Genomic DNA, 16,233 nt, shown 5'->3' on the forward strand with positions numbered 1-16,233 from the left:
CTGTGTTCATGCTCTGGCCAAGTGGCCATTAGGCCTTAAGCTTATCCCCCCTCCCCCAGCAGCCAATCGGGCGGCTGTCCTCCCTCATTCCCGCTCGGGCGCCTGACCCTCCACCGTTAATTCCATGCCCACAAGAGAAGCCCATAAAAAAGTTTTTCCCAACCAATCAAATTATTTCAATCACCCGCCCGTATGACAATTCTTTATAGATTGTGACCACATCCATGAGCGCTGGTGTGTTTGCTGCCTAGGGTCCAACAACCACCATTCCAGTTTCAGGCGTAAGACCCACATCGTGGGCATAGACCAACGCACCACAAACAAGATGACGCGTGGCAGATGGTTTCATTTATCCTGCCATGCGCACAGCTTACCTTTTCCGTGGGCATGCCTGCGATGTTTATCAAAAGGTGCTTGCCCACAGCTCTCAACCTTTTTCATGGGCAGGCCCTAATCTGTAAACACACTTAAGGCTAGGTGTAATGGCAGGGAACGGAAGCATGTTTGGACAACGTGTCCAGTCTCTAGACCTTTGAAAAAATGAGAAGAAATCTTTGAGTTTTGCAAATTACACAGGGAAAAAAAAAACCTTGTCATCTATGCAGCAAACAACAAAATCTTATGAAAAAAAGCAAAGGGAAAAAGCCTTTAAACACGCAGTGTGCGAGAGAGCCAGTGAGTGCGGTGTGCTTTTTTCCTTTCAGTAACTGTCTGTTTTTTTTTTTGGGGGGGTTTTTGTTTTTCCCATCATTGTGACCTCATATTGAAGAAAAGAATGGGAATTTTGGGGCCAATGCGGCTTATCAGTCTTGGTTTTGGTTCCCTGAGGCTTCCGTGTTGATGCAGCATACCAGGTACTCGCACCGTAGTACTTTGTGCCAGCGCCTCTTTCAAAGTTCTTTACCTAGAAAGGGTGACCTAGAACTTGCCTCTTTTTTGTTTTCTTGCTAGCAAAGTAAGCCCAAAAGCATGCCCACCTCGTTCTTCCAAAAGAAAACAAACCCACAATCCCCTCTGCTTTCCAGAAACATCCCCGCAGATGACCCATTTTTTGTGCTTCTTGCCTTTAAAGCTAGCCCATTTTGAGATCAGCCAATATGCCTATTCTAAGAAAACCCACAAAGCCCTCTCTTTCCTAGCAAACCCTCCCAGGCTTGTTAATTAAGCCCTGCAAACCCTCAATGGCTGATTAATTAATCCTTGCTCAGAGAACCCACAAAGCCCTTTCCAAGCAAAGCTAATCAATTAACGAACGCACAAAGCCCTTTTCTAGCAAACCAATCAATTAACAGCTTAGAGAACCCACAAAGCCCATTTGGAGAAAAACACACAGAGCAGGATAGTTGCCCACAAAGCCCACATGAAGAAAACACACCCATAGCCCATCTCAGAATCTTCTCTTTGAGAAAACCCTAATTGATTTGCTGTTCAAGCGAGAACGCTTACTTTGCTGGTTTATCTATTCAGCTTGTGTTGTCTTTCCTGCTGGTAAGAGAGAACCCACAAAGCCCTTTTTGACTGTTTTTGCCGCTCAGAGAAAACCCGCAAAACCCAAAAATTGCTGTTAAAGAAAACCCACTAAAAGCCCATTTTAGTTTTCCTTGTTGGACACCTAACAGGAAAAACCCGACACAAAAGTGCATTTGCACAGCCATTATAGAGAATCGAGAAATATAAAATGCCCGTTTGAGTAATTCACAAGGCCCATACGCCTAATTAAAGAGATAAACCCCTACTTTATCCTTCTTGTTTAATGAAAGAAAACCTAAAAAAACAGCCCTGTGTGTTGTTCTTACTAGGTAGGGAGAACCTAGAAAGCCCTCCTTGCTGATAAGAGCTAACCCATTTGATTCTGCTTTGCTGGTGAAGAACCTATAAACCCCACTTTGTTCTTCTTGTTGATTAAAGAGAGAGAACCCCACAAATTCTTTTGTTATCCTGTTTGCAGTCTCTGGGTTTACGTGTATCTGTGTGTAATACTGTGTATGCGCCCCCACAGGCGCGTGTGTACACGTGTGTTTTTTTTAATTTTCTCTCTGCCTTTGTTTCATCCAAGTCTCCCTTTCTTAACTGCAACCAAAGAAGCCTCACACGCTCCATGCATGCAACCTTCCCACCACTTCCCCTCAACAACACCACACAAGATAAAAGAGAAGAAAAACCCATATTTCCTATCACTCTCCTAGAACGCCCTCTTTAGCTCTAGTACGCAAATCACAAGCAACATACAAAGGCCACGGCACGGTGTGTTTAGTGAATCAAAAACCCACCTTTCCATCCTGCAGCATCTTTCCACCTGATTCAGCTGCCTCCACACGCAAATGGTGAGAGCGGGCACTTGCCGGTTAAAAAACTATGAGCCCATTTACATAACCCATTTACAGACAACTCCTCCTGCCCACTTGATTATCATTAAAAATTTTGCCACTAACAGGCCCTCTCAGTAAGGAGTAGTGCTACTTGGCAACGGTCCGTTGGCTGTGTCGATGGTGGGCTTACTTCCTTGGTTGTGTTTATGGTGGGTTAATGGAGACCCCAATGTGTTTTTTTTGTGTTGATGAAATCTTTGATTGTGTTTATTGCCGGTTTATGGAGACCCTAACTGTGCTCCTGATGGGCTGATAGTCCCTAATTGTGTTGATGGTGGGGATAATGGTGGGCTTTTTGACCTTAATTTTTCTAATGGTGGGACCTTAAGTGTTTTTACTGTGGGCTATAGACTCCCCAACTGCGTTTATTGTGGGCTAATGGAGACCCTTGTTGTGTGTATGGTGGACTGAAGGAAGTGCTCATCATGCCTATGGTGAACTAAGAGGACCCTATCTTCATTCGTATGCCGATTTTCTGCTTGCTCTTTTCACTGCTCTTGGTTCCACATGGATCTTGAAGCTGGCCTTCAACCAAACAAACATGGGGTGAGTCTGTCTACTTGTATCAAATCTCATTTTTTTGCATAGTTTAGGTATTGTATGCATTTGACTGCATAATGGTTTTTTGTTGCGAAAGCTTCAAATATTTTTGGTGCTTAGTCAAGCTTATTTTAGTGAGTTCAATCAAGTATGGCAAAGTTAGTGAGGAGTATGAGCAAATGTATTGATGCTTATGGTGGGTATGTCCAAGTTCAGTCAGGCCTATAGTGAGTATGGCCAAGTTCAGTCAAGCTAATAGCGAGTCTGCCTTTCACCTTTGGAGAAGTGATAGAGACTCAGTTCAATGGCTTATCTATGAAGATTTGTCTACTAAAGGTGACATAATTTAATGCATGAACCTGCACCTATTCTTGGGTGCTGATGACATGGTGGGGATGTAGTAGCACATAGTCTATTCTATCCATGATGGAGTTGATCATATGAAGTTTTGTGAGTACACTTTCATGGTATCAAGATCACACTTGGGTTTTTGTTAATTTTGGGAAATAACTTGAACTTTTTATTGGTATATTTGTAATAGTGAGTATGGCCAAGCCAAGTTTAGTCTATGCCAGGCCCAAAGTTTTATTTTTTCTCTCTTGATTGTGTACTATATGGTACCTTAGTTCATCCCAATCGGCCATTGAGTAATATCACTATACCATGGAGGAAACAGCTTACATAACCTCAAAGCACGTATCATTGGATCTAGTTCTTGAAACATTTTTTTTTTCGAGTGAAGGGAAACCATATGAAAAAAGTAAAACAAGGGATCTCCCAATCAAAGAGAAGTTGGTATGTCTGACTTAAATTACCAGAACGATTAAGGTACTATGCTGGTGAGGTGATAAAGAACTTCCTTAGATCTAGCTAACATAGGAGATAAGCTGAAACAACATGACATAGCAGCAAATTGGCAGCAAGATGGCATCTACAGACCAGAGCCCACATCCTTGACAGAGTTGAAATACTCCTCAGTTTTGGTGAGTTGGATTATGTGCTGACAAAGTTTATCCTCCTGGTGATGAATCTCTTCTGCCAGTTCATAGCATTGCAGCTTTTTTGAAACCATTTTTATTCATTTGTATGGATCTATCTGATTTTTTTCTGCTTTGTTCAATCACATGCCACATGGCAATAACATTGCAGCTCTTACAATGGACTTGTCTTTGCACTGTGGGAATGCTTTTACTTCTCTGCCACTAGTTCAAGTTTATCAAAGGTTTTAAATATTTGGTAACATTAAGGATTCACCTTTGCCTTGATAAAGAGCAGCATTTTTTTTCTTTTGGCTATATATAGAAAATTTAACCATCAGTAGGCTATTATTCCGTGTCTAAAATGAAGGCTGGATGTGTAAAAATTTGAGAATTGAGGGGTCTAGAGAGTAGAACCTAGGGTTTTTTGAGATGGAATACATAAAGAAAGGGGGGTGGAGATTTGCAGGAGAGGGTGAGAGCAAGGGGGGCAAAGAAATGGAGGAGGGGAGAGGTGGATGTGTTTGTCCTTCATCCCTGGAGAAGTGATAGATACTAAGTATTATGGTTTATCCATGCAGTTTTGTCCCACAAAGATGGACATATCTTTATGCATGAACTTGCGCCTACCTTTGGGTGCTCATGATGTCAGTGGGGATGTCATAGCATGTAGTCTATTACCCTGGGATTTCGATTGGTACATGTTGTTTTGTGTCTGAATTCTTAATAAATTACAATTGCTTTCTTCAGTGGGCTTACAATACGGATAGCTTTACTTGGACCCAAAAGCATTGGATGCATTTTAATAGTGTTCTATTCTTCTGAGTAATTATACATGAAGTGATGCCTGCTGAGATATTTGAAACAGTTGTTCAAAGCTGCTAAATCACACAATGATTCTCTTTGACTGTAGGGAACCTCCTGGAGAACTGTTTTGACTCTTGCCTATCAAAGCTTTGGTGTTGTGTATGGAGATGTGAGCATTTCTCCTTTGTATGTGTTTAAAAGCTCATTTGCAGGCATTGTGAAACTTTCCGAGGATGATGCAGAGATCCTTGGGGTTGTGTCTTTAATATTTTGGACCTTCACTCTGGTGCTGGTGATCAAGTACGCATTTTTTGTTCTCAGGGCTGATGACAATGGTGAAGGTACTACTTTTCATGTTCTTGGAATTGAGGAAGCTTGAAGAAGAGTTTTATTTGCATAACATACATAGACACGTTTATACACATGTATGTATGTATGTGTGCATGCATTTACACGTGTTTATACACATGCATCTATGTATGTAATTGTTGAAAGAGAAAGAAATATTATTTAATGTCTATGGAAGCCTTTGCTGTCTGCGTGGTTGATCTCCTCGAACTCATCGTTATCTCCTCTGGGGTATAGATGTGGCTCCATTATGAATCTTGGGTTCGTGAGATGCTGCAAGTCTCTAAGATATCTCGAGACAAGTCTCCTCTGGGAGGGCCTCAATCTGGGCTTTGACTTGTCACCAGGTGCTCCTGTAGGCCAGTTTCATCTAGCTCCCATAACCTATGTTGATCAATCCTTGGAAAGAACAAAGTTTCAAGAGTCATTCCCTATCTATGCCTATGAATCTCATGCACATAGAGAGCCACACATCTCTGGTCCTTATTTCTCGATGACTTTCCATAAGGGATTGAACCCCTTTTTGAATGAACAATGTGTGTGTGTGTGTGTGTGTGTGAGAGAGAGAGAGAGAGAGAGAGAGAGAGATTCTTTTTAATGGTGGCCCTTTTCATGCAGGCGGTACATTTGCTCTATACTCGCTGTTGTGCCGGCGTGCAAAGTTGAGCCACTTGCCAAATCAACAAGATGTGGATGAAGAGTTGTCAACTTACAGACTGGAGTCCTCTCCTAGAGGGAAGCAAGGGCATGCTATGAAATCTTTTCTTGAAAAGCACCAATATTTACGCACCTCGCTACTCATTGTAGTTCTCTTGGGAACATGCATGGTTATTGGGGATGGTGTTCTCACTCCAACAATATCTGGTAAACTATTTGTCATTGCTGTAGAATATCTTCTAGAACTGCTACTTGCCAACTAAAATACTGGTTAACTTGATTTCATGCCTTAGCCACGTTTGCAAATTTTTTTCCCTTTTTGGTGCAGTGTTATCGGCAGTCTCTGGTATTAGAGTTGCGGCAGACAACCTCAATGAACGTAAGTAGCTATGATTTGAGGTTGTGGGCCTACAATAAAGCTGTACTGTTTTGTAGGATCATTGTCTTTTGAAATTGGTGTTGGTTTAGTTCATTTTTGTTTTTGTATAAGATCAGTTCCTAAATCAAGCTCAGATCTCCGGAGCCCCCCATTTTACAGATTCCACATCTTGCTAGGGCCAGCTAGTGAACTATAGAAGGGGACCCCAGGAATGACCAGTAAACTAGAAACAACAGTTCTGGGGTGCTTGTCCCATTCCAAATGTGCTGTGCAAAACCGCCAGCATATGTTTGCACCACTCTCAATGCATGTAGCCTTTCATAAAGACTGACATATTGCATTCAATCACCATAAGATCAAGCTTGATATGGTGTCCAAATTCTATTTTGTTCTTCCTCGTGGTCTCCGCTCACAAAAGTCATCAGATGTCCTCCCACTGGAATTGCAGTCCTGTTACATGGACTTCAATCCATCTATATCCCTTGAAAAAAAAAAAAAAGTGAAACCTAGGCTCATAAGTTATTATGATCGTCTGGTCTGACATTGTTGAGCATGGCCCATCAGGGATGTTCATTGCGTTGACAACACCTGTAGGGTGTGGCTTGGTGGTATGTGACACCAGGTCTTATTGTGGGGTAGCTTCTCCAATGCTGCAGCTATGACCTCTCCTCCAGCTCAGGGATGAGTCCGGAGGACTCTTTTGGCTGGGAGGTGAGCCTTATTCCATGTTGGATAGTTCCAGGGCTTGGTCGTGGTGGTGGACCTTACGTTGGTATGAAAGTCTATATCTGGCACAAGGGAACCGTAGACACAGCGGTTAGGAAGCCATGGATTCTCCAAGGAAGGGAGACGAAAGCATGGACTGTTCCTCAGTGCGAGGGAATCCCAGGAGTAGACCTCTTTGCCCCTGAAGGTTTGCCCTTGTTGGCAGACAGGGATGGTAGAGTGAGTGCCCAGGGGAGCAAAGAGGAGTGCACAGCTTTGTGTGGTGGAATCGCCATGGAGGGCTAGGGCTTTTTGGCCATGGCCGGTCCATAAGGACTAGCCCCGGGTGCCTATGCAAGGTCGCTTGGCCGCGAAGGGCAGCCTGTTAAGAGGCGCAGCCAGGGAAGCCAGTTCAGGCCACGTATGATGCCTGGGGAGCCTGTTAAGAGGTAGAGGTACAGCAAGGAAAGCCAGTTCAGGCCACATATGATGCCTGGGCAGCCATGCTGCAGCGCATAAAAAGCAGCACTGTCTGACAGGCAGCTATCTGGACATATACATAGGGTTGGGATGCAGTGCGGTCAGCGGGCAAAGGTCTGGACAGTGGGCAGTGATCTGGGCGGTGCGCACAGGTAGACGGGGGCAGTGCATGAGGATAGCGAGTGGAGGTGCTGTTTGCACAGAGTTGTGTGTGGGATAAAAGAAGGGTGATTATTAAAATAGGGAAAATCTGGGGGTTAAAAAAAGCATAAGTGAGATTTTTTCATGTGCGTGCTAAGCATAAGGAGCTTAATTTTGAGCTTCAGCTTTTAAAAAGCAGAAATCTAAAGTAAGAGTTATTTTTTCAATTCATTATCCCTATAAATACAATCTCACCTTCTTGTTTGCTTATACGTACAAGTTGTGCAAGGTCTACATGCACCATCTCCAAGCTCTTGCTCTCCGAAAGCTGCAAACTTTGCTTTCTGCCCTCTCATCCACCCTGATATCCTGTCTTAAACCTTTCACGTCCTACACTTTGCAAGCTAATATGACGGCCATGACTAGTCATCTTGCCGCCCTTGAAGTGATGTTTATAGACTTTGAGTTGGAAACTGATCTTTACACATATCCAGATTACCAGTTAGAGGGCTCCCAGAACAGAGCCAAGACTTTGGAGGATGCTATTAAATTTGCCCAAAACTTTGATAATATCCATGGTCACAAACACACTCCGCAAAGACCCCAACAGGGATTTGGCAATAAAAAGTGATCCCATGGTGGCAATAAAAGCTCATTTGAACCCAAAGGGTTGACAGATCCGCCTCAGCAAAGTACCAAGAAGACTTGACAAGGATGAAAGGCGGCCTAGAAGGCGGAAACAAAGAAGATAGGAGCATCCTTTTAGTGCAACCAACTAGGGCATATGTCCATGGCTTGTCCGAATAAGAAGAACAAGAGAAAGTGGGCCTCTGTTTTGGAAATCTCGGGCAATCTTCGTATCTCTACTATTGAAATTCACCACCTAGAGCACAGTTTGTGATGGGGATGGTCTTTGGGTAAGTCAGCCTTTGGCAAGCATGATCTCCTCAGGATGGAGGGTTTGAGCAAGGGGCGGAAGGTATTTGTACTTTTTGATAATGGCAGCGGTCATAACTTTGTGAGTGCTTGCTTGGTGTAGAAACTGCAGTTGCCAACAGTGGCAAGTGACCTTAGGTACCAATTGAAGTTCGCACCGGGCATGGTGCAGGAGATTTGGGACAAGACGGTTTGAACCTAGAGTTGCACACGGGTGACTATCGCGAGAACCTTGACTTCCACCTTGACCCTGGATCAAAAGTTGATGTAATTTTGGGAATATCTTGGTTCAAGGATAAGAACCCTCCTTTGCAAATAGATTATGAAGACCAGATTATTACTTCTGTACATAATGATTACCCCATTGCAATTAAGGATCCCCATTTTGTATCTCTTCAAGGGAAGGATATTCCTATTGTATCCGCTATTGATACGGATGAAGAGTTAACATCTTTTGAGTATGATGTATATCTGTATCGTTTAAGTCTGTTTAAATGCAATACCTCTTTACGTGATTCTCAATTCGCGTGGATGGGCTCTTCTGACTAGGATACATTTTGTTACATGGAAGTTTTGAGGCACTCTTGTGGTGATGGTCATAATCCAAGATGCCTAGTTCGAGGTTTCCGGATGGCTTATAGACAGCCAGTGGAGATGGACATGGATTGGGGTGTGAACATGGTGGTATCTTTTATCCTTGCCTTTGCATGGATTGGATTGATCCTCAAGTTGACCTAAGCTTTGATCTTGGTGTTCAGAGGGGAATTTGGTTGCTTCAAGGCTCGGTTGTCCACAAAACCCCCGTTAAGCATGATCGTAGGTGGAATGGCCAACTTTCCCCCTGGTGTGCTCTGGTGGTATGGGACAGCAGAGTGTATTCCCATGTAGGATCTCCGGAGGCTTCATGGGTTTCTTGTCTAAGACACTCTATGCTTTGGCATAGTTAACCTTTGGTAACTGTGAGGAGCAGTGCTAATCTTTGAGTGACAACAAGACAAGACTTTCTTGGTTGGCTAAACATTGGCGTGTCACTCGCAGAGTGACAAGTTTTATGATTGTCACACACTCCCTCGTGATAGCCAAATGATATTGATGCGTGAGAGGTGGAATATGTTATAACCATTGTCCTTCAGGATCTTTGTTAATGGGATTGCGTGGACCTTTGGTTCCTCCCAATTTGGTGGAGTGAAAGTGGCTGTCAGGCTGTTCAAGGACATGGGACATACGTAGAAGTTGATGGGGATTTTTCCCTAAAGTAGACGTGAGTATCTACTAGTTATGTGTGAAAACACAATCTCCATTTAATCTTAGATCAGTATTGGACAAGGGAGATCTTGTACTGGAAGTACATGGCACCTATGCATTCATGAGGGTGTGAATTGAACAGAAGGGGGGAAGTATGTGACGCCCTGACAAGCCTAGGATTAGGGCTAAGGGCGTATAGCAACCCAAGATTAGGGTTAGGGTTAATCCAAGATTATGATTAATGATAGAGTAGCTATGGGGACTGAAAGGTGAGCAAGGCCATGGCTAGTGAATAGTAGATAGAGAGAGAGAGAGAGAGATAGGACAATGCTAGAGCGAGAGAGTGATTAACACGACTCAATGATGTGACGCTTGCTTGATTATTCCATGAAAGTACATGTAGCTTTATAGGTTACAAAGGTTCTTCTACGACATCACTGCTTATGTTAGACACACACAAATATCTAGATATTATTTGACACCCCTCTAGCCCTAGGCCTGTTCGACAATTTCATAAACCATGTTGTTGATGCCAAATGAACATTACGGAAACCTCATCACCGCCTTGAAGAACCTGCCTAGTCTCACCTTGGAAGGGGTTATAACCTCCTTCAAGGAGCAGAAGAAGATGAACACCAAAGAAGCAGGGAGGGGGGGGGGGACAGTTCTTCTTCACAAAGAACTTCAAAGATATGAAATGTTCCCTTTGTGGTATATAGAAAAGGAATGTTACTCAAAGAAGCCGGGCAAACATTCTAGGAAAAACAACCACAATAAAAAGTACTACTATCACAAAAAGTCAGACGCCAACATCATTGAGGAGAGAGAGCTTTCCACAGAGGAAGCAAACTACTGTTATGATGAAAGTCCAAAGTTATGTGTTGTGTTGTTCAGTTGTGTGTTGTAAGTGAGTGACCTAATCCTTTGTGTACTCTATCCTTGGGACCCCATAACTGGCATGAGAAGCTAGAGCCATGAGTCTAGATTTATCCTTGACACAATATAAGGTAATCCTTGAGGGGGGGATTGTTGGGAATCAAGATCTTACCTGTGTGTGAACCCACTCCTATAAGTGAGGAAGTATGTGTGTGTGAACCACCTCTGCTGTAATATGCGGAAGCTTTGGAGAAGAATCGGTAACTTCAATACTCAGAATTCAGCACTCTTTTCGTGATGGAAATTAACGCACAAACTGAAAGGAGATGTGCAGAAAATAGAGAGAGAAGGGAGAGGTGGAGAGGATACAGTATTGGGTCCCAATTACCCTCTGTAGGGCCCCCACCACGGATGGTGTATTTGCTTTATTAGAATGATGAGAAATCTGAAAGAAAATACAGCAATCTTGGATCTTTTCTTGGCTGGGAATACCCTGCCCTTGACCTGAATCCTTCACCCCTTTGCTTAGCACCCTCTTGGCTTTGTCTAGCCTCTTATGCTTGAGCTCTTGGTGGAGAATGAGATGAATGAATTTGATTATGGAAAACTTCTATTTATACTACCCACACAGGAGCAGTCGGCCAGCATAGAACCACGCGGCCAGCATTTAATGTCCCACGACTGTGAATATTCAGCAATAAATGCTGAATAAAATCCCATAAAATGCTGGGTTTTTTTCCTAAAAGGCTAGGCATGATGCGCCTCCTTCCAGAGGGCTGGGCATAGCTTTTGCCCACAATCCAAGGGCTGGGCAGCCTGTATGGGCTGCCCTATACTTGCCCTACAGCCATGTAAAGGCTGTAATCTCCTGGAATCTGCCTTATTCTTGCCCTAGGGCTGTCCTACACCCCCTCCATGGCTGGTGGGTTCAGCCTGGCCTTCCTGGCCCTCATGGGGGTGGTTCCACACCATTCCCATGCCCACACTAAGATCCGGGTTAGCCCTATGGGCTGGCTCCTTGTCCTAACCACTATCTACTCAGTGATCTGACATCCGGTACCATACCAGATACACAGAACTACTGACATCATTCTAGAGGGAGACTCACACCGCGGACTGGCACTGTTTCATGTGCAGGACAGTGCACACGTGACCTTGGACTCATGTGCAGAGAACAATGCACACCTGACCTCGGATGACTGAGATGGATCCCTAGCTGACTCCTCCGGGACTGGGCTCACATGGGACCAGTTCACCATCCCAGGTCCTACACCTTCTGTACAGAAATGTCTACGTGGTATCCAAGTGCGGGATGCATGTGACATCCCCTTCTGCTTAACTTGACGGAAGCTGCATGGCCTCCAAATAATCCGTCTATAATGCCGGATAGTCTTCAAAAAACTCTTTGTCAAGCCATACCGCTTCATGGGTTCCTCGGTCCTGAAACTTTGTGAGGAACTGTCGTAGTCTTCGGCCTGAGCCATGCTTGAAACGGTGCGGAAGGATCTGTTCTGGAACCATAACTTCTGCTTCATCCACAATGTCTGGTTTCGCTTCGTCTTTGACCTCTGAAGGGAGTGGACCTGCATATGGCTTTAACCAACTGACATGAAATACATCGTGCATAGTCCAACTCGGAGGTAGCTTTAACTGCATAGACATCTTATTAATCTTTTTCCGGATGGGAAAAAGGTCCGAAGCTCCTGAAAGACAACTTTGGGCATCGCTTGCCCACCTGCTTCAATCTTTGCTCATTATCCGAAGATAAACCCAATCCCCTTCCGAAAACTTCATATCCCTTCGGTCTTTATTGGCCTGTCGAGTGTAGGCCTCTTGCGCTTTAGCCAATCTGTCTTTTACTGACTCTAAGATCTCTTAGTAAGACTCCGTCACTCTGTTCGCCTCCGGTACTGAAGACGAAGACCTGGTTACCGACGACTGGAAAGGTCTTCCAAACGCTGCCTCATATAGAGTCCTGCCAATAGTTGAAGAAAAGAGTCATTCAAAACAGCTTGAACTAAAGGCAAATACGATTCCCACTTACCTTGCTGATCGTGGACATAACACTTCAACACATCAAAGGCCAACTGGTTGTATATCTCTGTGTGGCCATCTGTCTATGGGTGGAATGCACTGGAAAAATTCAACTTAGTACCAAAATTATCAAACAATGCCCTCCAAAAATGACTGGTAAACTTGGCATCTCGGCTTGACACTATGGTCCTAGGAATCCCGCCAATCGGGTACCAATGCCGAATGAACAACTGGGCAACATCCTCGGTGGTCACATTGGCCCTGCAAGGAATAAGCATAACAAATTTGCTAAACCTATCAACAATAGTTAAGCACTGCGTATTACGCTTACTCGGACAGGGAGGCAGATTCGTGACAAAGTCCATGGAAATGTCTTGGAAAGGACCCTCAGGAATTGGCAAGGGCTGTAACAACCCTATCTTCTTTCCACGAGGAGCTTTCACCTTTTGACAAATGTCACAGCGTTGTACATATGTAAACACATCACGCCTCATCTTTGGCCAATAGTATTGCCGTTCCAATTTCTCCAAAGTCGAATTCATGTCCCTATGACCACCTATAATGGCATCATGGGCATCATGGAGAAGAGCTGCCCTGAACGACTTCATGACACACAGTCGGCCTTTGTAGAAAAGCCAACCATCGCGTATCAGAAAGTGGCATGGTCCTATGGCATCCAATGCCTGTTTCCACTGTGTACCGAATTCCTCGGAATCCGCGTACATGTGCTTCATGTCCTCTAGTACTGTACCAACAAGATCGAGTCTAGTGGTCTAAATCGTAGACACTTGTCTCTTCCTGCTCAAAGCATCGGCCACTGGATTGGCCTTTCCTGGAAGGTACTCAATCATACCACCGAACTGCTGGAATATCCGACTCCAGTGGTGTTGTCGATCACTCCATTGTGCACTTGGCATCGTCTGAATCCAGCGTAATGCTTGATGGTCAGTGCGAACCTCGAAGTCATGGCCATACAGTCACGACCATACAGGAAATGTTTCCAATGTTTCAAGGCCTGTATTACTGCTAGGAGTTCATAATCATAAACTGAGTAGTTCTTCTCGGCGGGCAGTAACTTACGAGACATATAAGCTACTGGATGAACATTCTATTGCAATACACCTCCAATTGCGATGTTACTCGCATCGGTGATCACCTGAAATGGATTGTCCCACGAGGCAAGTGCTAGACAAGGTGCTTCTGATAAAGCCACCTTGAGGTTCTGGAATGCCTCCAACGCTCGTGGAGTCATTCGAATCTTTTGCCTTCTTGTTTTCACCCCCTTTAGCAGATCGGTGAGATTTGCCGAGAGGTCAGAAAACTTGTCAATGTGGGTGGAATATACCTGGCATATACCCACAAATGATCTAATGTCATAGGTTGTCTGAGGTACTTCCCAGTTGACAATTTCGGCCACTTTAGCCGGATCAAGTCGAATGCCTTCAGCACTAATTATATATCCCAAGTAATGCACCTGGAACAGATAAAATTCTGACTTCTTTTCATTGACGTAGAGCTCGTTACTTTCCAGCAACTTAAGGACTTTCTCCACATCAATGTCATGCTGTTCAACCGTAGCTGAAAATACCAGTATGTCGTCCAAAAATATGAACACACACTGTCCAATCAAATCCCGGAAAACACGCATCATCATGCGGTTAAATGTAGCTGGGGCGTTCGTCAAGCCAAATGGCATGACCACAAATTCATAGTGGGCCCGTTCCGTACGGAAGGCTGTCTTGGGGATGTCTCCCTCCACAATCCGCACCTGGTGGTACCCACTCTTTAAATCAAGTTTTGAGAACACCTTTGCTCCATTCAGCCTCTTGAGAATATAGTCAATTGGAGGCATTGGGAATCTGCTCTTGATAGTCAGCTTGCTGAGTGCACGATAATCGACACACAAACCGGAAGACCCATCTTTCTTCTTGACAAATAAGATCGGTGTTGCAAATGGCGACACGTTGGGGTGGATGAAGCCAGATTGCAACAATTCTTAGAGCTGGCGGTCCAACTCTGATTCCATTGCCTTGGAAAGGCGATACGGAAACTTGCTCGGGGGTTCCGAGCCTGGGAGGAGGTATCCTCCGGTCTGGACGGGGGGAGTTGGGGAGGGAGGCTGTCCCGAAGAAAAATCTTCTGGAACTTTTCATGGAGAATCGAGTACTTCTCGGAAGCACTGGCCACCGTCTAGGCTGTCTGGATGTAAATCATCGCACACTATGCGCCTTTCTTGACTGCTCGCTTAGCCTGTAAATGGCTTATGAGGGGAAAGTTTGGAATACCTGGCTCACACTTAATGGTCACTGGGGCGTTTGACACATTCCAATTGATCTGGAACGTGTGCTTGTCCCACTTGACATCAAGGAGAAACTTGTGAAACCACTGAATACCCAAAATTATGTCTGCTCCTACAAGAGGGGCAACCATAAAATCACGCACAAACTCTATGCCCTGAATAACTAATTTAGCACCTAGAGCTTCATACTTGACGCTCGTTGTCATACCTGTGCTAAAACCCTCAACCTGTTTGTCCACTGAAGTTAGCTCGAAACGGGCTCGCGGCGTGTTCCGTGACCACATCCTCCGTGCTGCCGCTGTCAAACAAGACAACGACTCTCGGCCACCTATGTAGCCAAAGGACTTGAGCAATTCGTTGCGCTCATACTCCTGGTCATGGGCGCCCTTCTGCTTATCTTCGAGCTCCCGACTAATAATTGCTCCAACTGAAGCACCGGGGTTGAAGAACTAGGGGTAGCCGCTGGGGTCTGTGTGGGAGCTGAGCTCACCACGGACGCTGTGGAGGCGGCAGCGGCGGGCTTTGGAGGCTTCTTAGGACAATCCCGAGAAGTATGTCCTTTTGTATGACAAAAGAAACATCTACCCTCCTTGTACTAAGAAAGTTCCTCAGCACTTAACTTGCCACCTGTCTTGCCTGCCTCCGCTTTCTGGTCTGGAGTAAGCTTAGACGCATTGTTCGAGTTCTTGGAGCCAGAGGCTCCCGGGCTCTGTCCTGGGGAAGACCCCATCTGGTTTTGGCTTTTGCCCCCCGAGGCGTTAGCCCTGGGAGAAGCCGGCTGGGAAGCCTTGGGCTTGCCACCATTATGTTTCATTTCTGCACTCTGCGCAAGCGAGAGTGCGTCAACAAAGGTGGCTGGCCTAAACATACGCACCTCTCATTGGATTTGCGTGTCCAGGCCATACAAAAACTGCCCTTTCTTATCCGTATGAGATAAGCCTAATTCTCCGAAAGGGGTAGTCCACCGGCGTCTAAAAACCAACCACACGAGCGAGAAAAAATTCTGGTTTCTTTGCTGAATCTTTGTACTTGAAGTAGGCTTTGATACCACTGTAATATGTGGAAGCTTTGGAGAAGAATCGGTAACTTCAATACTCAGAATTCAGCACTCTTTTCGCGACGGAAATTAACGCACAAACTGAAAGGAGATGTGCAGAAAATAGAGAGATAAGGGAGAGGTGGAGAGGACACAGTATTGGGTCCCAATTACCCTCTGTAGGGGCCCCACCACAGATGGTGTATTTGCTTTATTAGAATGATGAGGAATCTGAAAGAAAATACAGCAATCTTGGATCTTTTCTTGGCTGGGAATACCCTGCCCTTGACTTGAATCCTTCACCCCTTTGCTTAGCACCCTCTTGGCTTTGTCTAGCCTCTTATGCTTGAGCTCTTGGTGGAGAATGAGATGAATGAATGGGATTATGGACACTTCTATTTATA

At 44.8% G+C, this 16,233-nt stretch overlaps 1 protein-coding gene across 9 annotated transcripts in view; it reads left to right on the top strand.

The window, feature by feature from the left end:
* Positions 1–556: 556 nt before the first annotated feature.
* LOC147627132 (potassium transporter 7-like) overlaps positions 557–16,233 on the top strand; it is a 29,857-nt gene continuing 14,180 nt past the window's right edge. The window contains exons 1-6 of one of the 9 annotated variants that reach the window (XM_086815747.1): positions 1,408–1,488; positions 2,783–2,915; positions 4,800–4,862; positions 4,936–5,034; positions 5,660–5,905; positions 6,027–6,077. In XM_086815747.1, the coding sequence (XP_086671873.1) occupies positions 5,794–5,905; positions 6,027–6,077 (163 nt within the window). In that variant the 5' untranslated portion in view covers positions 1,408–1,488; positions 2,783–2,915; positions 4,800–4,862; positions 4,936–5,034; positions 5,660–5,793. Of the gene's footprint in view, positions 2,519–2,782; positions 2,916–4,799; positions 5,035–5,659; positions 5,906–6,026; positions 6,078–16,233 lie in introns of all 9 variants that reach the window. The other 8 variants (XM_086815746.1, XM_086815744.1, XM_086815739.1 and 5 more) reach the window with 8 other exon arrangements.

Source organism: Cibotium barometz, chromosome 21, assembly GCF_041138505.1.
Source record: "Cibotium barometz isolate CiBa-2024 chromosome 21, ASM4113850v1, whole genome shotgun sequence".
NCBI classification, from domain to species: Eukaryota; Viridiplantae; Streptophyta; class Polypodiopsida; order Cyatheales; family Cibotiaceae; genus Cibotium; species Cibotium barometz.